General features: G+C 41.5%; 1 protein-coding gene across 1 annotated transcript in view; it reads left to right on the top strand.

The window, feature by feature from the left end:
- The window catches only part of tgfbr2b (transforming growth factor beta receptor 2b), a 37,259-nt gene that overhangs the window by 5,997 nt on the left and 7,174 nt on the right, over positions 1-24,088 (top strand). The window contains exons 2-8 of the mRNA XM_053327175.1: positions 2,156-2,300; positions 2,415-2,605; positions 15,837-16,135; positions 16,225-16,473; positions 16,577-16,690; positions 17,238-17,375; positions 21,285-21,426. Coding sequence (XP_053183150.1) covers positions 2,156-2,300; positions 2,415-2,605; positions 15,837-16,135; positions 16,225-16,473; positions 16,577-16,690; positions 17,238-17,375; positions 21,285-21,426 — 1,278 coding nt within the window. The remainder of the gene's footprint in view (positions 1-2,155; positions 2,301-2,414; positions 2,606-15,836; positions 16,136-16,224; positions 16,474-16,576; positions 16,691-17,237; positions 17,376-21,284; positions 21,427-24,088) is intronic.

Here is a 24,088-nt window from a genome sequence, read left to right as displayed (position 1 = left end):
TATGCCACCCTGCAAGTCAGGATTATTTAAACACAAAAGCCCTCATGGTGCAACCCTTCCTGCCCTTCCTTCCCCTTCTATCTTAAAAAACATAGTTTAAAAGGCATTGTTTAAGCTGTGCAAACTTCAAACTAACACAGGTTAACGTGGCTTAGTTGGGGTTTTTTTTCCCACAGCCTCTCCCAGGCCAGAAGTCAGGGGGGCTTAGAGGCAGAGAGGCAGGTCTGAACAGGTTGGGAGATCAGAGAGGCGTAGGCGGCTCGGGTCGCGCTAGGGAGAATGACAGGGATAAGATTTGACTGATTATGCAGCCGGCCCACGCAGCACGCGACCTACTGTGTACCATAGGCAATACCTTCCAAGCTGCCAGAGCGATGATATCTGGCAATGCGACCTTATCTGAGGACTGATTATTCCTTTTAATAATAAAAATAAACACAGGACTGGCTGAAAATGGCAGGTGCTTGTGACATTTCTAAAAAATGATACATGACAAACAATTGTCATGTGGAGTTACCGCTTCTAAGTCTGTGCCTACATTTATAATTATCCACTGTTAGTCATGTTTTTATGGGTTTTTTTCTTGGGAATCTTGTGAGTCATTTGTTAGATGGATTCGACTTCACACTTTACACATCTAACCATTCATCTTTCCCACTTTTAGGAACCCTGCAGCACTCAAAAGAGTAAAACAGATTAGCAAACACTCCACAGTCCATCTTTGATGCATAAGTGAATTTTTAAAAAGAAGGAACTTGATTTATTGCTCCTTTCAGAAATTCACTTTTTTTTTTACATAGTCATTTTAAAGGCATTGGTTATGTATCTGAAGTGGTTTGATCTAAGAAATTGCTAAAACTTGGCACAGTCATATTGATTCAGCTGTGGTCGTCTGTGCCGGTGGTTTAGTGTGGTCGTGGCCTATTTTAGCATAGCTCGATGGTTTCCTTTGGCCTCTTGGAGTATATTTGAGGTGGTCGATCTAAGCACAGGCAATGCAACTCAGTGGAGGTGTTGACCCGGTTGCGGTTGTCTGTGCTGACAGTTGTTTATGGCCCTGACCTGGTTGGATCCCGGCAGCTGATGGTGCTGTACAGTGTGTGATCGCGGCTCCAGTATAGGCTTGACGTAGCAAACCTGTGTCTTCTGTGTCATAATCTACTGCATGACTTCTGACAATCTTGCCAACCGCATAATCATGTTCACTGCCTCCACTTACTGTTGCTACGCCTGTCAAGTTTTCCCTTCTCAAGCAGCATATAATGCAGTTCCAGTGGTAATAGTGGCACATTTACCACTTGAAACTCTAAGTGAATTTTGAAACAGTGGGTTTTTGGGTTCATACTTCTCATATCTAGCCACTGAACATTGATTTTGTTAGCTGAAATGGCGAGGGTCCTAGCTAATTAAACGTTAGCTCCATGAGTTGATTAGGAAAGCAGTCTCTGGCTAATTTTTAATATTTTACTAAATATTTTACTATTTTAAGATGAGAACCCAAAGTGGTCTTAAATACTGTGATATATTATGATATAATGAAATAAAGCACTTGTGTATACTGAACTAAAATGCTTCTCCTTATATTTCATTAAAAGGATACGCGAGGACAAACACACATACACAATATTGTGCTAAAAGACAGAAGCTAACTAGCAAAAACGGGAGCAAAAAGCTAGCATGGTAGCTTTGTTTTGGTTGCATTACTTACTAATTTCATTCTAACATAGCCCTGTTTAGACACTTAACTTACATACTTGGACAAGCAAGAAGTCAAATGTATGCTTTATTGTTCGTATTATCATATTTGTTCATATTACAGTATTGTTGGTTTTGGAAAGGCTTAGAAAAGGAATTGCAATCCTAACTCTTTATAAACAGAGTATTGCTCTAACTGCAGGCCCGTGCTCACCGCTTCAACATGTTGTGAAATCAAATGCTTGACAGGCCTGCCTCGCCTTGTTACAGTTGGCCATGATTGAACATTTGTTTTTGGGGGGGATGGGGGGTCAATAGCGGGGCAACAATTGTAAAGTTTGTCTCAAAGTGGCTCTAAGGAAAACATGTGGGATTTCTCTCCTTGTATGAATATGTTCAGTAAATGTCACTGTTGAAACATGAAGCCAGCCTGATTGATGCTTTTGTGTGTGTTCTGCAGGCCTCCCCCAGTTATTTCCCTTACATCAGCTTTGTAAGTTTTGCGATTTGGAGCTTTCCTCCTGTAGTGGTACAGGGACCTGCATGTCCAACTGCTCCATCACATCCACCTGCTCATACGGCCCCGAGGTCTGTGTTTCTATCTGGTAGGTACCTGAGAACAGAAAACTGCCTTCATCATCTCACAGATGCGATTTACTACATAGCTATCACAATGAGTATGCTGTTTGTTCATTATATTTCTGCTCTGTCTGTCTCAGGAGGAAAAATGACACCAGCTTCTCCATTGAAACCCTCTGCCATGACCCATCCAAGCCACTGTATGGCGTTATGCTGGAGGACTACAACAGCACCACCTGTGTGATGACGGAGAAGAACACAACAAGTGGGATGGCTCACTTTTGCTCCTGTACTGAAGAGGAGTGTAACGACAAAGTGTCATTCTCCCCCAGTGAGTGCATTTATTTTAACCATGGATCAAATGACTAAGCGTAATGTGAAATGGGTCACTTGTAGTAGTGATACAACCCACAGAGAATTACAGCTGCAGTTCCCTGTGAGCTCTATGGAGCATTTTAGCATCTTTCATTCATTGTTGAGGTTTTGCTACCCACAATTACACTACCTGCAAAGGACCAAACAACTGAAAAACACAGTCAGTGACCAGCTGGGGAACATAGTGGAAGATTTAGCATCTAAAGAAGCCTCTACCACCTCCCCGTAGGAGGTGATAATATGCCCCTAAATGGCCAAAAAAGTAAATTAAAACAGGATTAAAGCTGGTTATTTAATATATATTATATTGCCAATAAAAAAGACCAAAACAGCCCTAAGACTATAGGTTCCTACTGAAGACGTTGTTCTTTAAAACAGCTCATAGATGTATAGTTTCATGTTTTAAAAACACAACTTCTTACAACAGCTCGACATTGTAGTACAGTTGTTACCCAAACAGCAGCACACTGTGCACTTGTTAGGGACTATTTTTTTTAGCTGTGGAGTAATACACATTTGGTGCACTAGTGAGCATTTATTGCATTTAGTGGGATTGAATCCAAATAAAGTATAGTGTGTTCAGAGGAATAAGATATTATCAGGATCTGGATGCACACACAAAAATTCAAGGGTTAATTAAATGACAGTATGAACCATATGGAATATTGCTGGCCTAATCCTTTATAAAATAAAATAAGTATATACAGTATGTTTGTATGTTCACAGCCGTTCTGAATGTATTTGATGCAACTGCCTGCACAGGAAGAAAACAGACAAAACGTGCAAATCACACCCACGTTTTACATCTGTTGCTGCATGTTTGACTAACCATCTATAACATCAGTTGGTTATCAGTTAAGGCAGTTGTACAGTTTATCAGAAGCCACCAAGCCTAGCAGAACAATATTCATATTTCAGCTGTAAATGAGTAACCAAGTGTTTGCTCTGTCTCTCCTTGCCTCTCCGTAAGTAAACTCTGTAACTGTAAATGTATTTATCATCACTTCTTTCTTTCACTCATCAATAAATCATTATTCCTCTTCATGGTCATCTTCATACCTCACCATCCTCCTTCTTCTCTGACTTTCTCTCCAACTACGTGTATTTTGACGCCTAAAGGTGTTCACATGTATGACAGAATTCTGACTTTGTTGTGGGCGGGTTTTTTCTTTTTTTCTTTTTTGCACTACTGTTTGTGGTCTTGTGGAATGACTGCAGAATGCACCATCATCACAAACAGGAAGTGGAAACCTGCTTGCATCACACATAAACATCATTCGGGGGAATCCTCAAGTGTGGTCGCTGACAACGCTGCTGGGGGCGTTTCTACACTGCATGCGTGTTTTGGCTGCTGGTTCATGCAGTGCTGGGAAAAAGAATTTGGGTGTCTGTCTTTGCCTCTGCATGTGTGTGCGGTTGCGTAGGGCAGCCACGCTGGAGAGCTCAGACACATGGTTTCCTGTCTGTGTTTAACTCAAATCAGAAACATCTCCAGCACATGGTGAACAGGCCCTGCAGATACAGAACACCTCAGTAGTGAATGACAGTGAGGTAGACTCAGTGGGTTGTTCTTTGGGTTAGGTAATTTATTCTCTTTCTGTGTTACAGTATAATTAAAGCAGATTACATTCCTCCTTTTTTCCCCAGCCCACTGATTAAACTGTAATGTTTATGTGTTGCACATATCTTCTGTAAATAACACGGGAGGTTGAAGGGTGGCCATTTTAACGCCTACGGTTGGACAACATTGCTTAGAGATCAACATTCACTGACTGCACTGCATTTCAAACAAAAGGCATGGCTTCTCACTTGTATCTAGTGGTATCAAGCTATGCTAAAGTTTGATTGTATTATCAGGGTTTTGAGATATCTGTCTCCAAGGTTACTGCCACCACCCTAAGGCCTGATAAAAAAGCAACCAGTAATCTAAATCTGAGGTCAATCTAATGTCAACTAGCTTTTAGATAGGTTTGTGATTGTTTGGTAATGCCTGGTGCCACCCAAATACAATGAAGGTGAGTGGGGAATTTCATTTGTGGTGATCACAGCAGTGAAAACTACATACAGCAGTAGAAACTGTCCATTATATTAAGTCATATTACTTTATATAACTCTAAATAATCTACAGATCTCACCACAAACAACTGTTTATTGGAAATACTGCTGAAAGAATAGTCTCTATTAGTGCTGGGCATCGTTAAAAAAATTACAATACGAGTACCAATCCAAGTTCCCCTTAAAGTAATACTGATACCAACTGAGTACTTCATTCGATATTCATTCCACATTTAGTGCACTTGCTTTTATCTGATGTAACAGGTGTGTAGTGTAGACACACTTTAGAGCGTTTAGGTGGCATCTTGACTGCTGAACTGCTAAGCGTGCTAATTCAAATTCACCACGACTTCACCACCGTAGACAGGTTGTAGCTGCTGTGGCAGTGGACCAATCACATGTGGCATTAAATCCAAGAACACTTGCGTTGATTGGCTGTGAGCAAATACATATAAATAGTCATATTTTCTATCTCTGGGTGCAAAAAGGATCGATTGCAGGTATAGGAGAGAGGTTGTGATATACTTGGTATCGATTCGGTCGATACCTTGAAGATATTGATACCCAGCCCTAGCCCCTATGAATGTCTGTGGATTATCCTGAGAATCAAGAACATGCAGCTTTTCAATTTTATAAATGTTGTAATTCTTAAAAAAATATTACCCAAGTTTGGCTATCACCACACACTGTTGTGTGAAATGTGGGGTCAAAGGTTAGGTAGGGTTGGTGGTCTGGTTTAGGGGCCATGCAGGAGTTGAGGGGTTTTCTTACCCCTATCATTGCTGTTTGTACAATGTGGTGTAAGATCTGGTGAGTTTGGAAATCTCCCCTAATGTCTTGTTGGCCAGCGTTCCTGGGAGGCTGAGGAAAGAGCTGGTCCTGTTTTTGAGTCTTAGTACTGTCTGCTTTCACAGCGACCAGGGGACTTTCACCTCCAGTGTCATTTATCCACGCTGTGAGCACCACACGTGAAATTCTTCTTAACTGCATCGTGTTGGGGTTGACGCAGAAGTCTCACAGCCATAACAAACATAAAACCACACTTTCCTGTATGATACTGTACAGTAGGTACCATTAGCGGTAACTGAGAAAGTCTGTGTCTTGTGATTTTAGTGAACCACCATCTCTTAATATATACAAATAACAAGTACATATTCACCACATACCCTATTCATTACTCACTACACGAGTAAACTGCACACATTAGCTATAAAACTGACACATCAAAAGTGGCACCCTTGCTCTCTGCACCGCCTTTTATAATTGCTATGTTTTGATCCTCAGTTGCTTACCTCACTTGCTTGTGGCAAGTGAGGCAATTTCTTAGATCAGTGTCATGATAATGAACGCAGCTACCAAATGATCCTCTTTGCGACACATTTTAAAGAATCTACATGCTACGATTATTCAAATAGTGATGAGGGCAGTACATTCGCTGTAACTGAAATATGCATAGGCATTGACTCGCACTGGTAGGCAGGTTCAATAGGCTGTGTCATACACACAGTTAGCTGGAATTCTGACTTTGTTAAATTATCGCCATCATCTCTGACACTGCACTCTGATCTTCCTGTTATTGATTCCATACAAGAGTCGACAAGACAACACTGGCCTAAGAAAAAAAAACACACCAAAAAACCAGATGTACTGTCACAAGAAAGTCTGGGAACAAAAAAACAAACAAAAAAACAGCACTTCATACTGAATTTGGCAATCTCAGTAGCTCTATTAAGGCTGTGTACTTTAGTCTGTGTAAATTATAATCCATCTTTGTGTTTGTCTCTCTGTATCTCTTACTGGGACACACACACACACACACTCTCTCTGGCCTAAGGGTAAGGGTTGTGGTTCCTTCCTCCCATTGAGGACACATGCAGCAGGAAGTCCCTGTTTGTTTATTGGACCAGTGCCACGGGTTATTCCTCCACAAATGCCTTGCATTGTTCTTCCCCTGCATTACATTCTTATGACGTTCCCATAATAGTGTTTGTGCATGTGGTTTGTTGCTTGGGAGTCACACTTGCGGGTTCTGGTGTGTGTGTGTGTGTGTGTGTGTGTGTGTATGTGTGTGTGTGTGTGTGTGTGTGTGTGTGTGTATGTGTGTTTGTCCATCCAAACATGTGCAGCAAAATGTCACTCTTGAGGCGGTGAACATTGTGATCCCACAGCGGCAGACACAAACAGGGCTTGTTGTGGTTTGATGGACAGCAGAGTGAAAGCCTGTTAGATAATCAGACGGGGGGGAAACATGGGCTGTGTTGTCACTGTGTCAGCGAGGTGATAAAATTGTAGCCGCTGTTTATCAAATCAGCTCAAGGCTGGATGCACAGTTGTGTGAGATGTAGCTATTGAAAAAAGCTATTTTTGAATGTAAATAAGTTCACAATTTTTCAAGTCATGTCCTAAACCAGCATTGAGGTGTCCATATGGACATGCTATATTCATTCCTCCTGTTCATAAAAGATCTCCTTCTAATGTGCTTTCAATGGAAGTGATGGAGTACTAAATCCACAGTGTGTCCACACACTCATTTAAAAGTAGATGATCAGCTTCTATTGAGCTTCAGCAGTGTGAGTTAGTCATATCAAGTGATATCTGACACATTTACAGTCTTCTTAGCATCAAATTCCCTCTTAATGTTTCCCTGTTGAGCTGTGGTGGAAGTATAGTAACAAAAAGAGGAACTTTGGCACTAAAAACACTGTAATGTTGAAACATAGAAGACTTGATTTGAATCATTTGGACAGCTGAAGCTTCATATTAGCTTCAGATCAACTTTAAATACAATTTTGTGGATTTTGTCCTCCATCTCTTCCAATGTAAGTGCATTATGGAGGGATCTTCTAATGGTCAGTATGAACAGGAGGAATGATTACAGCAAGAAAATCAGGTTTCAATGTTAATTTAAGCTCCCAACTGCTATTTTAAGACAGATTTGAAAAACTGTGACACTGTCCTTAAAGCTCTGTAAATTTCTGTTACCCTGCTTAACAATCATGCAGTACCAATGTAACACACAGCATGATGTTATTGAGTAATTGACTGTCTTGGGTCTGAGTTCACTATTTATTTATACTAGATTACTTTTGTGCTTTACCACACACACCACTAATGAAAATGACCCATTAAATGGTGAATTGCTTTGGTGTCATAATTAGGCCAAACAATGATTATTTTTCAAAGCTGGGGACAAGCCATTACACCCTCCAGACAGCATTTATGGAGATGTTCATGGTGCATTCTTTTTCTTTTTAAGCCAAATCTGTTTTTTAGCAAGCAGTGTGGGAAATGCCACAACTGCAACTTGAATAGTTGTCATCTGAAAGCAACTCTGGATCCATGTGCAAGTCTTTTTGTTGATTATGTGTCTTTAGTGGAGGTGTGTATGAGCCTTCTAGTTTGTTATTGACTCTGAATTCTAATATGGACAGCAAGATTGTAGAAAGTAAAGCGAAAACAGAATTGGACAAAATCTCATTTGACACATTGGCAGATCTAACCACATTAGTGACACAGCAGTTGTTTCCAATTAAGAAGCTGTAAAGATGATTTGGGGCAGGCTCATGTCGCCTCTCAGCCAGTGTCAGTTCCACATGTGTTTTGGAGCTTGTGAACTCGTTTTAGTGGGAAGAGAGGCATTGATAGTAAATGCTGCCTTGTCATAGTAACATGCTGTTTGTTTTAGTGCTGTATTTATGGCTGTGCTCTCGTGAAAGTCGGTCTTACATGCTCGGAGGAACGGTATGTGAGGAATGAGATGTAGGTAATTCATTTCTGACGCGGATTCCATCACTTGTACTGTCTGGTGTTTTTCGCACAGATGTCGCCTGATCTCCTCCAAGTTATTTCATGGGTTATTTTGGCCACTGTTATGATGAATGAAATCTTCCTCATGACATGAAGAAGTGGGGATTTTTGATGCCAAAGGGGTCTTTCTATTTTGATGATTAAAAAAGAAGAACAAGAGATACAAATAAGAAATTAGTGCCACCTCTTGTGTGCAGCCTGCAAAGAGGAAGAGGCAAAGGAGACAGATATGGATATAGAGGGAAAAAAATGTCTGTGCATGTTCCAAAAGCTGCTTTTTTTTCTTATTTTTACAGTTCCTCCTTAACTGTGGAATCTTGGCTTGCCGTCAGAGAGTACATCAGTCATTCAGTCACACAGCAGACCGCTTTATAGAGAAATGAGTCAGACGGGCCAACTTGAAGATGCATAAAAAGGAGGGCAAAACAACAGCACGGTGTCCAGGACAAAGAGATGAGATGAAGGAAGTAGATGAGAGACACAGCGATGGAAAGACGGAGAGAGCCGGAGAGATATGAGCCATGTTAATGAAGTAGTCTGGGTCGTAAAGGCTTTCCGTTACCATAACAAGTAAATAGTGACTGATATTCAGTTTTAGTCAGGGCTAGCAGCCTCCCTGCGGCTGGATTCCTCCACGCTCCGCCATAATATGATACCAGCCTGGATAAAGGCAGGTTATTTATATGCATTTAGGAGGGTAAAACCTCCAGAGAGAAAGATGGTAAACAACTTTATTGATGTTAAGCTTCTTCAGTGTGAGGTTTCTATCCTGTAATAAAACCCATACATATTGCAAACATTACCCCAAGAAACACTGCTTGGAGATAAACTGGAGATTATCCAACAGCAAATATTAAACAGAGCTACAAAATCAAGAAGAAAGTGTTCTATTTAAAAAAAACAAAAACAAAGCATCTTATGAAGTAAATTTGAATCTTTATTTAAAATATATAAAAAATCAGCCATGCCAGTAACATCACACAAATGATTTAATAAGGATTCAGTCACATTTTTTAACAGTGCAACCAACCCCTGAGAAAAAAAAACATCTGGCTCTTTAGCTGCTAAATGACAGCAAGTCGCTCACTTTGTCTGTCTGCTGTTTGGTGCTGGACTCGTAGTGTGTGCAGTGGGTTTATCAGTGGCTTTTTCACTGGAAACAGCTGCTGTTGCTACTGCTGCTGCTGCTTGAAAACAAAATACGCAGGCATGGAAACCACAACAATGAGACACTCAGCAGATCTCAGAGCATATGTGCAAAATTGAGTGAAATATGTGTACTTTGTAGTTTTCTTATACTGACGTGGAACCTCTTAGCCTCTACTCATTCACTTTTATGCACGTCATTAACAATCTCGGGAAATCAGAGTGCCACAAGGTCAGTTATCTTACTGTTGTGGTTCTTATCAGCAAATAGCAACTATTTTTAAGACATGATCATAAAGCTGTCGTGCACTAGACATGATATCATCCTTCACCTGGTAGCTGTTATCTCCATATCACTGTTACGGTTGTTTGACCCCAGGTGTGCAGCAGTAAAGTGCCAAACAGACGTTCATTATGTTTTGAAAGATGAAGAAGACTTCACAGCACATTAACTGTCAGAAACTCCAAAAATCTAACGTAATTAAAATACAAGTAGTCTTTTCCCTATGATGTGACCAAGGACAGTTGACAAAATAGTACATCAGGATGTTACCATTACCTTTGAATGGAAATGTTTGCTCCAGTCAACATGAGTAATGATAGTAAAAACCCTTATTAAAAGTCTTTTAGTTGCGCGACAGACAAACTGGTGCAGTGTAGACCTGTTGGAAGTGATTCCAACCTCTGCGCTGTTTATAATGGATTCCATCTCTTCATCCATCACCTGTTTCGAACATGAAATCATGTCTGGCTCTGTCATTTTCCGAGGGGGAAAAGTTCCTCTTTAATATCCAACTCACAACTTTGTTATTCACAAAACACTGTGAGGATCCAAGTAATTAGCAACTGGTTAGAGCATTAAGAGCGTGAGTCATAGATTTAGTGGTCGCAGGATTCAAAATCCTAGCATATACATCCTGAAACACACACTTCTACATACTGATGATGTGTGTAACTGCAAACCGAAGGCGAGGATTGCTCTATTAGTCCAAATGATGTGTCAAACCCCATTGAACAGTGCATGAGAACACTCTGGCATCCTGATTGGAAAGCAGTAACATGAGTCCTATTACCAGTTTGTCTTGGCACTGCCTGATTGGCTGAGTTTCTAGCTCTCATACACACACTCTAATCACTGTAGAAAGACAGCAAGGAAATAAACGTAAAACCTCAAAAACCTCTAAGCAATCTTAAAACCCTTAAAGCATACACACATGTACAGACACATGGAATTTGAGAAGTAGTGTCTGACTGTCTGGCAGTCTTATTTCGCAACCCACTTCACTTGCAGACTTTTGAAGTTGTCTCAAGTGTGTGCAAAACTCATGTGTGTGCATGTGTTTGTGTTCAGTATTTTTGATTTATTGCGTCCGCCGCTTTGCCCAAAGTAAATTCATAAAGAGATGATGTATTCAAAGGCAATACATCTTCATAGAAAAGAAGACTTTAAAGCATGTGAATCAGACGTACTTAACAGTTAACAAGGCTGTATAAGTTTATGTCAGTTGTTGTTTTAGGCACAGCAGTTCAAAATAGTTACATCTATTACAGCAATCATTATAATAAAGGTTTGAGAATGTGTTTATTTCACACAGTAGGGCAGACTTTGCTTCTTCTTGTTGCTAATGCCTGCTTATTGTTTCTGCACCTATAAAGCTGTCCATTCTCACAGGTTACATCCACCTTTCAGTGATACCAGCAGGAGTTTTACCATCACACTTAGTCATTTTTGAAACTATGAGTCTCTGATTCCAGACAAAGGTACAGTAGACAAATGAAGGCTTCATATCTACCCTCGATTTTGCTGGCTAACATGACAACTGTTGCTGGCGGGGGCAGAGTAGGCCACAATCTACTATATGTTCAGCTGAATGAACCACTCTTTGCAGGCTTTGCAGTCCTTCTCCATGCTGTTTCTGTACCAGGCAGTAATGTTCCCAACGAGGACGCTGTCAGTGGTTCAGGGTTAGAAAGATACCTGGAATTTCCTTAAGCATCTGAGGTGAAACAGTCCCTGCCTTACCTGTCTTACCACTGAGCTGGTATGCAGTGATGCAGTGATGTGGACACCGAGGTATTTGCAGCTGTGTTGTCAGCAAACTCCAGTGTTACCCAAACCCCCTAGTGTCTGCCTGTCAGGGAGTCAAGAATCCACATGTACGGTGAAGTGTTTAATCCCAGATCCTTGAGCTTTGTGATGAGCCCGGAGGGAACTATGGTCTTGAATGCTTAACTGCAGTCAAAGCACAGCAATCTCACATAGTTCCTTTTCTCATGCATGTGGTGGTGAGGAGAATGTGTGCTGTACCCACTTCTGTTGATTGGTTGAGATGGTAGGCAAACTGTAGTGAGTCCGGTGTGCTGGTTAGTGACGGGCAGATGACGGCCATTCAAAGCACTTCATCACCGTAGGGTGAGTGCCACTGGGCAGCAGTCATTCAGGCAAGCTGGCCCTGTTTTCTTGGGCACAGGAATGATGTTGGACTCCTTGAAGCATGTGGGTATGACAGACTGATCCAGGGACAGCTCAAATATCATTGTGAACACCAGCAGTAGTTGGTCAGCACATAATTTGAGGACCTGTCCACTGGTACCATTTTAGTGTTTAAACATTTGAAAGCCCTTCTGGCGTCATGCTCAGAAAGGATGATAGGTATGAAAGTTGTACCTGCCCATGCATTAACCTCTGCTTGAGCTGTTTTTGCTGGCTAGCTGCTGATGGTCTCAAAACGCTTGCTAGAGGTACATCAGCACTTGACATAATCTTTAGACCTTGCTAAATGCTTCTGGGATTGCCTGCCTGGAATTGTAGTTCCACTTTCTTCCCACAGTCCCCTTTTTGCCTCCTTTACTCCCCTATTTACATTGTAGGCTGCTGCTTTGTGTTAAGGTTTCCAGAGCGCAGTGCATAGTTGTAGGCTGCAGTGCGTGTGTTTAATTGCATCCTGGATGGTTCTGGTAATCCCTGGTGGCTAGCTGTGCAATGATCTAAATGTAGCGTAGAGTACTTCTTTTCTTTTACAAATTACATCCACCACAGAAATAGTGAATCTGTTTGTCATCTGTGGTATTAACAGTGATGTCCTGGTATTTGCTTCAGCCTGTATCATGTAATACAGACTGTAAAGCGGCCTCTGATTGGCCCGACCATTTCCTTACCTCTGGCATCGTTGACGTGCTTTGTAGTGTGTTTACCTCAGCAAGATTGCTGCATGGTCAATCTTCTAGAACGTAGGTAGTGATTCTGCTCTATAACCATATTTTAATGGCATGTAACAGTGATCCAATGTTTATTCCCCTTGTGGTGAAGTCAGTATTCGGTGAAACAAAGAACATTAGAGATCCTGATATGCTGTTAGAAACTCATGTGAGCTTGGAGATCATCCAGTTTATTATCCCACGCCTGTACATTAGTTAGCAGGATGCTTAGCAGAGTGGATCCATGAGGCTGTGACCGGAGCTGGTGTTTAAACCCTCCATGTCTTCCCCTGTGCTTCCTCTGATGTTGAGATGGATGAGATGGTCTTGCTGTCCTCTGTGGTTGCTATCGTAGCTGGTGTTTATCCTCCTCTCATTCCTCGATATTTACATTGCTTACTCCAATGTTTACATTTGAAAACCTCGTCCGGCCAAGTAGCAAAGTCGGCAGGAGGGAAGTTTCCAAAGTGGTGAGTTGTACATTTCTCTATCCTGATGACTGACTCATAGTCATGTTATCATTGCCCAGCATTGTCAAGTATTGTTCGGTAAATGTTCACAGAGCTGATGAGTGGAATGTTCTGTTCTGTTCCTTTTAGAAGTCAAATGTATATTGCTCCTATTACAGCACTATACACATTAATATGTGGAGAAACAGACAGGCAGTACTTTATTATGGCTGTTAAGCTCTGTTTGGACAATTACAGGTTGCAGCATGGGTATCAGTTGAAGCTGTTACAGATGTTTCATTCTTGCATGTGTGCTCTGTCGCTCTACAGAGTCATGTACATGGATAATCCTGAAGTACTGATTCATAAAAGGTGCAGAGTGGTGAGACTTCTTCAATGGTCAGTTCTTGGTCGGAGCTCCTGCATCCTGCCAATGTGGCAGCTTTGCTTAGGAGGGTATAGTGTTCCCCTGAGAGACTGAGTGAGACACTCTTTGAAAAGGTGCCCAGCCAGAGCAGACCAGGCCGGGCCAGGCCAAGCCGAGGCAGACAGGCTCTCAACTGTTTTCTCACTGCCACTGGAGCTCTGAGGGTTGGCTGCCGGTCTGTCCAGGCTGGCAGTCAGCGTCAGAGGAGGTAGTTAATGCTATAGCTCATGAAGCTGTAAAAGCTGCTCACACTGTTGGCAGTGTCCACTGTAGGCCTATTGACTGAGTACTGAGTCAGCTCCCTACTGAGATCACAAACTTTAATATACAGACTCATAGGTTGTGTATTTTAAACTCATTGTTACATTGAAAAGGTCAAGATTTACAGCTCTCTGTGAAGTGGGGAATAGCATATTTTTTTCATAGCATGGGATTCAAAAATGACCTTCCTGTGGTGGCCTCGCTTGTGTTGGACTGTTACTGTATGGGTAGCGAGAGGAAATTGCAATGAGTTGCTGCTGCATGCAGCACCCAAAGCACACAAATTAGGCTGTGTGTCCTCTGAAGACCTATCTTTACATCACTACCTTCTCTTTCAGTTACTCATATGTGGAAATAGTGGGCTGTTGCTTCTTTTAGAAGAAGTGGGAGGTAGCCTTAGAAATGTTTACGACCACCAGATAAAATAGGGACTATCAAGGCAAAAATGGAATCCAGGCAATGTTTATTCTTCTTTAGTAACTTGTGGTTTGCAGCCTTTACAACTTGTTTTAAAATAATTTCAGTGATTTATAGTTACAATCCTTATAATTTAGGCATTTTTCTGCGCTAGACTTTCAATTATATTGAATTTAAATTCAGTGATTACGTTTCTGAATAGTAGTTTTTGCTGTTAATGGCAGGGTCCACCACAACTGGGCTGGAATCAAATCGCCTTCACGTGTACGAGAGCTTTACAGGAATCAGTAGGCCTACAGCTTACTATGTAATCCAGCATTGCTGTTTTGCTGTCCACTTTAATACAGCTGTATACACGCATAGATATATAACACATTTCAGCCTAATGGCTAAGCTAACCAAAACAACATTGCCAACTATGCCAGATATGGATGGTGAACTACTGGAGCAAGCAAACAAAAAGATCCCTGACCTTAAGGAAGTTATGTGTAAAGTGCCTTTCATGATGTCTGATGCAATGTTGTTGTTTACATGTGTGTCTTGTAAGGTGGTCTTGAGTGCTTTGAAAGGCGCCTTACATAAAATACATTGCTGTTATTATTATTATTGTATATTTACACGCACCTAGGAAACGCAATATATTTGGCATTGCAAGCATGCACAGGTAGAGTTAATTTAATTTTGAATGGGTGTGTTGGGCTCTGGGCATGGTTCTCTCGCGGCACCCTTGTAAAGAGCTCTTGCTCATTGGATGTTCAGGTTAGCCCAGTTCTGTAAGCAACTGTAGTTCAACTTCTAACTAGCCTGACATGTCCTGCAGCTGCTTCACAGTAAAACCATAATCTCTTCTCCTCTACTTGCTTTTACATCAAGGCATCCACTTTGCTTAGATCGCAGCCCACTAATATTCCCAAAATGACCACTACTTTTGTTCATCAGCAGCTCTTGGCCCCCATGTTAGCGGTTATAGAACTCACTATGTCAGCCTACCTTAACTTTAGATCTGCAGGGGAAATCCTGCATATGCAAGCATTAATGTATCTAGGTGAAAAAAAGGGCATGAGAAAAAAAACATTATGACTCATGCTTGCAGTTTTCACCACAATAAACACATGCTACATCATAAACATGTTCAGAGCTGACATGTGACATTTAGTTCAAAGTGAGTCTTAATGTCACCAAGAACACACAAGTACTTCAGCTCTTGCATGGTGTAAATTTTATAACTTACTAGTAACTAAATATAATTCTGGCATGTCATGAATGGTGTGTTAAATTTACCCTTCACTACATCGTGTTGTGCACGTATTAACCCATTTTATTCTGAATTAACAATCCAGTATTGTCTAACCCTAACCCTCCCATTTGAGCCTCTTGGTATTCTTGCCACCTTTTTACTGATCTCTTCTTCTTTCCTTCTTTTCCAGTTGTGGATCCAACTCCGGACAATCCATTGGTGTCGGTGATCCTAGTGACCCTGCTGCCACTCCTGCTGGTGTTCTTTGTGGTTGTGGGCATGTTCTACTGGTACCGAGCCCATCGGAGGCGCATGCTCAACCAAGAATGGGAGAGTAGCATTAAGAAGCGCAAGTCAAAAGGTGGTGGATTGGACTGTAGCGATGCTTGTGCCATCATGATGGATGACGACCGATCAGACAGCAGCTCGACGCACGCCAACAATCTGAACCACAACACTGAGCCGCTGCCTATAGACCTGGATCTACTGGTACAAAGCAATAGTAGTATTTTCGAGTTGTTATGTTGAGCTATTCTGCTCTCAGCTATCCTAACAAAAATGTTTTGATTCTATCCCAGGTGGGAAAAGGTCGTTTTGCCCAGGTATACAAGGGGAAGCTGAAGCAGACCACATCAGATCAGTTTGAAACGGTGGCTGTGAAGATCTTCCCCTATGAGGAGTACGCCTCATGGAAGAACGAGAAGGACATCTTCTCTAATACAGACCTCCGACATGAGAACATCCTCCACTTCCTGACGGCTGAGGAGAGGAAGGTGGAGAAACAGTACTGGCTCATCACCGCCTTCCACCCCAGAGGAAACCTACAAGTTAGTAACGCCGACTATTATGTTGTAAATTGAAGGTTTTGACTGTAGGAAAGGTTCTCAAAATTCAAAATACTCCCAATCTCATCATCCCTTTTCCCTCCAGGAGCACCTGACAAGGAATGTGATCAGCTGGGAGGAACTGCAGGTGCTGGGCAGCTCTCTGGCTCGAGGTGTCGCCCACCTCCACAGTGACCGCCTCCCCTGTGGACGCCCGAAGGTAGGACTGTGTGAACATCTGTGTGCTCTCTATGCCTGTCATTGAGCGATATATGGTTTAGGGTTAGGGTTAGATGATTTATACGCTAAATCGACCCAAACATAAGACGCAACTGATTATAAGACAGAAAATGGAAAAAAAACCTATCTGTCAGATTTGAGTTGAGCTTGTAACACACCCACTCATGCATTCACACTCTCTCCTGTCAGGCTCTTGGAAGCAATTAAAGTTATTTTCTGCGGCGGTTAGTATTTGTCTGACTTTCTTGGCTGCTTGACAGACGCTTGACGTGGGAACCCGCCCTTTAGAGTTTCATTTTCCCTCTGCACTGGCAGAACTTGACTGACAGTGGTGCTAAAAGAAGGGTCAGGTGGGGTCAACAAAACACATGATAATTATCCATAGCGAATTCCAGGCCAGTTACTTAACATAAAATGTGTGTATATGCTATTTGTGTGCACTTCATGTCTACCATGTTTTTTATTTTTATTTTGAAAATTAAAATTAGTTAGCACTTTTGACGCCTTTACTTTGATTGTGCCTGAAGGTCCCCATAGTCCACCGAGATCTGAAGAGCTCCAACATCCTGGTGAAGAACGATCTGTCCTGCTGCCTGTGTGACTTTGGACTGGGACTCCGTCTGGACAGCACCCTGTCCGTGGATGACCTCGCCAACAGCGGACAGGTCAGATGACAAGTTTGGAACTACTGTTACGAATATATGTAGTGGGACCAGACCTCCCACCACTCCCATTTTTCCTGTGTTTCTCCCATATTTCAAGGCCATCTTGTGATCTACACGGCCTTCAAACGTTATTATGAATAATCGTCATAGACACGGAACCATAAGTTTTGTGTGTTTGTCCCAAGTTGCCAAGTTATGAAACACAATCTACACTTACACAATCCACACACTACATACATCAACTTATCTGTCACCATAACCTGGCAACCGACAACCGGATTCCAAGGGCGTGTGCGCAGCTGTTGCAAAAATGTCAGTGCTGGATGGCGCTCCACCTAAAAAATCGAAAACGCTCATACTTATCTTATACACACATACTTACAAGCACACAACAACAACAACACACATGATGCAGAAGCAAATGCATAGATAGACACATTTATTAATATAATATTCATGGAATCATAGAGTTAATCCTCCTTGTCGTCTTTGGGCCAATTTTGACACAAGGACAACATGCATTAACTTAAATATGAGGTATTATTTCATTTAAATGAGGCCTATTAAGCATAATTTCCAAAAGTATGTGTAAAACTTGTGGTAATAAGTTGGAATGAAGTTGGCACATTTAGATGATATGCTGTCAAACCAGGTCAGTGTTGAGTTGCACAGTCAACAGGAAGACAACAGGAGGGTTCATATGAACTGATATGTGTTTTTGTGATAAATTGTCTCCTGTATTTAGAAACCTAAATATTGGCAGGTATAAATGGAACAGCTCTCTGTAAATCTTTAGCAGCAGTAGTTACAAACATTGTCAGGTGTTGAATCTGTGGCTACAAGCTGCAGCTTTTGTAGGGAAATCATATTATCTGCTGTTATGGTAACTCTCTCTGTTTGGCATCAAGGCCCTGCATTAGAGGGGCTTTGGTCTGGGTTTTTGGCGAGGTATGAACTGGCTGTGTTTGTTTTGCCGTCTTATATCTAACTCCTTCTGTTATTAGTGTGTTTTGATGGGATACACCTTGTTTGCTGACACAAGCAATCTGAAAGAGACAGACAGACAATCAAGGGATAAAGAGAGAGGCTTTTGTTGTGACATGCAAAGTCCCCAAGGCAGATCCCAGCTCACTCTCAGTCCGTGTGACTTTGTCCTCATTTGTTTTTGATTTATGGTTTCCTGGCTGGAGATGCAACTGTGACAGGTGATAGGGTGTCGACTAACTTGCTAAACAGACACTTGTGACCCCTATTTGCCACCCTGTACTCACACATCCGCACATACAGTACATTCAATTCAAACACAGAAAAACCTGGCTCTTGATCTTGCACATCTACTACTGCCAGCCTCCAGTCTTCTTGTTTAGCAGTTACCTTGCGAGGCAGTTGGATTCCGGTGAGATCAACAACATCACAAGATCCTGCCAGAGCCCATCCTTGTCAGGCGTTGAGTTATGCGCTTGTGACCAACAGTTTCCAAGGACAACTTCTCAGATGTTCCTGTGTAACAAAACCATGTGGTTAATTTAACAGTGCAATACTCTACAATTGTTCCTGTGCTATTTGCAGCATCAGTTTATCCGTTCAAATGTTCAAATCATGATCCTTTCCTGTCACGTGTTTTCCCCTTCACAATTGGAAGCTGGAATTTCCCAGATTGGAGGTTGTAATTATAACCTCTGTGTGTGTTCAAGAGCGGGTCCAGCTCGGGAAAAAATGTGTTTAGAAACATACGGACAGCCACAAAATTTTCTTTGCTGCCTAAAAAAATTGTGTTCGGCATGCAACAGCAGGTATTATGTCAGAAAATACTTTGCAAAAATAGCAAACAATCTTGTTTAACTTTCTGTGTTTAACCACATACCACCAAGGTATTTTGATGGATTTAAAGTTGTGCAATGTTGACAGTCAAACTTAAGAGTTGTTTGATGGTTTGGAAAGCAGCGGTAAAAGTAATACTGTGGAGCATTTACAATGTTTTAGTTTCTTCGTTTCCTAATTCTGACATGAGTGACCATGATCTTTTTTCAGTTCGCTCCAAAAACTGTGTTCCCCATCTAATAGCAGATGTTATGTCAATAAGATTTTTCAAACACAGGCAGGGAGCTTTTTTCAGCTTTATCAGTACAACCACAGAGGTATTTTCATAGATTTGAAGTCATGCAGTGCTGGAAACCAACAGTTAGAGTAATGCCTTTATAAAATTTTAATTACATACTTTCTTAATTCTGACATGAGCAACCATAAGTTTACAGTTTTCCTGGTTCCTGGTGGATTCATTAAAATGTCATTTATTAAAAAGTTCAAAGCTATAATCTGCAGTCCATCCATTAGTTATAGTCACTTGTCTTTGTCGAGGTTTTGCAGGGGGGGCCGACACTGGGTGAGAGGTAAAAAGAACAAGTCGCCAGTAAATTACATGACTGACACATGAAGACAGACAACTATTTACACTCACAATCACACCTACTGGCAATTGAGAGACACCAATCAACCTAAACAGCATTTTTGTGTGTGTGGGAGAAGGGAGGCACCAAACTCTGTGCCAGGGTGGCAGGACTTTCTTGCTCTTAAGGCAAAATCAAAACCGACTTGTCACTCAACCATACTCGTGACTTCACTTGATATCCTCCCCAAGCTTAAAGTGGAGGCCAATGCGTGATTATTGAATAAAAGCTTGCAATAATCTCAGTTTACAGAAGTACTGTATCAGTGTTACATTTATATTATTGCAACCAACCAAAGGAAATTGGACGTTGGCCAACACAATACAAACAACTTCTTAATTTTCACTGTGACTGACAGGCCAATAAAAACAAAGACATAAAATCCCACCACAGTGATTATTAACAGCTGTTATGGGAAGTGTAGAAATAACCACCACGAGCATCATCACGTCATCAAAACCTTATCTTTCTTTTTTCTCTGAGGTTGTCATAAATCACTTGTTTCACTGTGATGAAAGCCACCTGTACATGAGGAGGTGGGCCTTTGTGATATTTCATTACAAATATAATGGAAGCTCCTACAGATGCCATTATTATGCTACATGCTCTGCTCCAATTCTGAGCAAGTTTCATTCACAAAAATGTTTCCAAAGAGTAAAAGAGTTACACATTGTAGATTGTCATGTCCTATTTTACCTAAGACATGAAAATATAAGCAATAGAAAAGTAATCAAATATCAGGATAAAAGACTTTTGGGGTGTTTTTACAACTGTCAAATGTCAAAACAGGTCAAATTTGACCGGAACGGAATGTAAGGGTTAAAAATATTAATAGTAAAAAGTCAGCAGTGTGTCATCAGAGTGATGCTGTACTGTGACAGAAATAAAGGGGGAATGGTTCGACGTATGGTTCGATGCCAAAAAAGCAAGTGTCTTTCTAAAGCAAATTGGTCCGTGACTAATATGGGAGGTGGTCAAGTCATGTGGCAGTCACAGGAGAGATAATATTATAGTACAGTACTTCTTACATGAGGCCCAATGACTTTATGTCACCTCTTGTTGCAAGTGCTAAACTCCCTTCACAGATACAAGGTTCTCATCTGGATGGCACCAAAACACACTGCAACACAACACAGACATGAAAACTGTAGAAAGTCATGTTTGAAAATTGAAGTACAACTGCAGCGGTGTCAGAATTAAGTTACATTAAAAAGAAACCTGTTACCAGTGTAGTCTTGTATCTCGTCCAATATCTCATCTAATAATAAATGAAGCCAGGAAGTGAGTCACATTTACTGTCACTGACGGCCGCTCCTGCAACAGCACCGTAAATCACAAGATCCTGTATTTTATTTCTGTCTATCTAATTAGGCCATAAGAACGGAAAGTGAATTCTTAAATATGCTGTGTGAATGTGTGAGTTCTTGTGTGTTAACCCCTTCCTCTTGTCTCCGTACCGCAGGTGGGCACGGCGCGTTACATGGCTCCAGAGGTGCTGGAGGCCCGGCTCAATCTGGAGAACATCGAGTCCTTCAAACAGACTGACATTTACTCCATGGCCCTGGTGCTGTGGGAGATGACGTCGAGGTGTGAAGCGATTGGAGGTAAGCGCACACATGCAAGCGTAGTAATTACCTGCCTTGAAGCCCCAGGAAGTGTGATGTCATGCGCAACGCGAAACATGCACTCACATGTAGCACAAAACAAATCACTCTGAGGTTAAGTGTCAACCGCCGAGATGACGCAAGAGCGACAACACATGTCAAAGGTTTTGGGGTTAGCAGGAGGTAACAAGCTCAACAGGCGAGCAGATTGGACGGCGGTGATGTCATGTTGTCCAGGGGATATTTTTGTCATATAATGAAAGGTATACGTCAGGTATCACCTATGGATCAGTGCTCATATGAAGCAGTGGAGGCAGCTTGTGTAACATCTGTAATGTCATGTGATAAAAACGACTGCTTGGCCTCAGCTTCTTGTGAATTTTTCTCGAGATGATGATTCATTTAGAAACTTAACTCAAGTGCAGGAAGTTTCCTTGTAAAGGAATATTTTTACACTGTCATATTTTTCATTTTACTCAAGAAAAGAGTATTTCTTCCACTGCTTCCACACAATACAGTGTGCGCCTACTGAATGTCTCTGTGTGTGTGTGTGTGTGTGTGTGTGTGTGTGTGTGTGTGTGTGTGTGTGTGAGCGTGTGTTTGTGACCTACATAGTGCAGGCAGTGGGCACAGGCCTACTGTTTCCTGTTATGCAGTGAATGAGAGTTTGTGTGTCAACAGGGAGGCTGATGGTCTTGTCTGTTGGACTGCACCTCGACCTCAGCTCCAGGTCTGCGGCGGGAATCTGTGGAATGTTTGATATGTGAGAGAGACAATCTAAACTCTGCTGTTGCCCTTCTTTGGGCAGGAAATCAGGGAGAGAGTTGATACTGTACCTGTTTCAGCAGTGTGTGTGTGTGTGTGAGTGTGAGTGTGAGAGAGAGACTGTCTGTGCTCATGAGGCATTAATGTCCTCACAATAATAGGAAGTATATTCATTATAGCTAAATGCTTAACCCCAACCGCCCAATATTTAGAGAAGTTTGAACAAATTTGAACAAGCACAAAATTAGTCCCAATTTGTTCTGTATGCAAATTAAATACAGTCTTGCTGGAAATTGAATGCTGGTTGAAAAATGCTTTCTCTCACCATAATGAGAAAATCTTGTTAATTAACATATTTGGCAAGTTGTAAAAACATGAATAATGAACATATGAGCCACATAGCCAGGGACAACATACCTATCAAAACATCTGATCTTGCGGTACAATATCCGCTAGAAGCTACAGCATTATATCATTTTTTCGGTTATGTTTAGGCAGAAAAACGTCAGCAGTGACTTGTTCAACATGTTTATGCACATTGAAGCGAAACCAAAAAACTTTCACTTACCTTAACCACAGGGATTTTGTTGCCTAACATGAACACACATGGGACTGAAGATGTAAACCTAAACCTGAGTCTTGCATCTTGTATGTTCCCCATCCACCCCATACCTCCTGCCTCTGACTTCAGAGTGATATGTATATATATATATATATATATATATATATATATATGTATATATGTAAATGTAGTGTTTCAATTATTCATAAAACCTGTGAACATAAGGCAGCGATTAATATATGGCAGTGCAAAGTAATTGGGAAAGCAGTTTAGCTGTATATGAAGAGGGAGACAGGGTTGAGCTGTGAAAATATCCCTTCCTAATGCAACTTCATTGTAAAAGAAGTGGGCAGAAAATCACAGTCCTCAGCGGTCTAAATTAGCCAAAATCAGTTATAGTATTGCATTGTACAAAATGCCACAGAAAAGCAAAGCAGAGGTATGTACTGGTGATATAAGTTTGTTTTCAGGACAAAAAACTGGCCACTAACGACTGACTGCCACAACAAAGATACAAAAGTACTTGAACTAATACTTCTGAAGACTCATAAACTTGAATATCTGCTGAGAGGGGCTTGTTTCATGGTCAATCTAGGCAGCTGGACTGATTATAGCAACCAATGACTTAGTACTGTATGTCTTTAAAAAATTGAAACCTACCGCTCAACCCTCAAATTAAGTCTTAACCCTCAAAGAAACCTTTGAACGGGACAAAATGTTCTCGCTTTCCAAAAATGTCCCAAGTCTTCATTCTCAAATTGGACCTCACAAAGATAGATGTACACACACACACAAATGATTTGCTCTCCTGAGAGTGGAGAGAGAGAGAGAGAGAGTCTCTCCAGTCCACCTCCTTCCCTCAGTCTAGTGGGCTTTTCTAGACAGTCTGAGACATTTAGAACTAGACAGTCACATTCCAACATGTGTCTAGTATGTGTGTTTATTTCAGAGAGCGAGGTACATAGAGATAGAGGAAGAGAGATTAAGGTACGCCCTCATCTAGCTCTGTTTCTATGTCTCAGTCTGGGATTGTGTGTGTATATATATGTGTGTGTGTGTGTGTCCTCTGTCTCCACCCCAACAACAGGGGGCAGAGTGGTGGATAGAAATACTACCCAGCACTGGCATTGTTGTTGTGGTCAGTTATAGTACATTCTCCCGGAGCATTTTATTTACATATCCTGAATTAGCCTGCAGGGCGAGGCAGGGCCTGTATGTTCTGTCTGAGCTGAGGGTTATGCAGGGTAATGGAGCGGGACGAAGAGTTTGGACTGTGCCAAGCAAAAGGCCTGCGGTCCACGAAGGGAGACACCCACTGGCAACAGCTGGTGAAGG

The sequence above is a fragment of the Scomber japonicus genome, chromosome 10, assembly GCF_027409825.1.
Source record: "Scomber japonicus isolate fScoJap1 chromosome 10, fScoJap1.pri, whole genome shotgun sequence".
Taxonomy (NCBI): domain Eukaryota; kingdom Metazoa; phylum Chordata; class Actinopteri; order Scombriformes; family Scombridae; genus Scomber; species Scomber japonicus.
The sequence above is the reverse complement of the archived record's forward strand: the minus strand, read 5'-3'. Positions and strand labels throughout refer to the sequence as shown.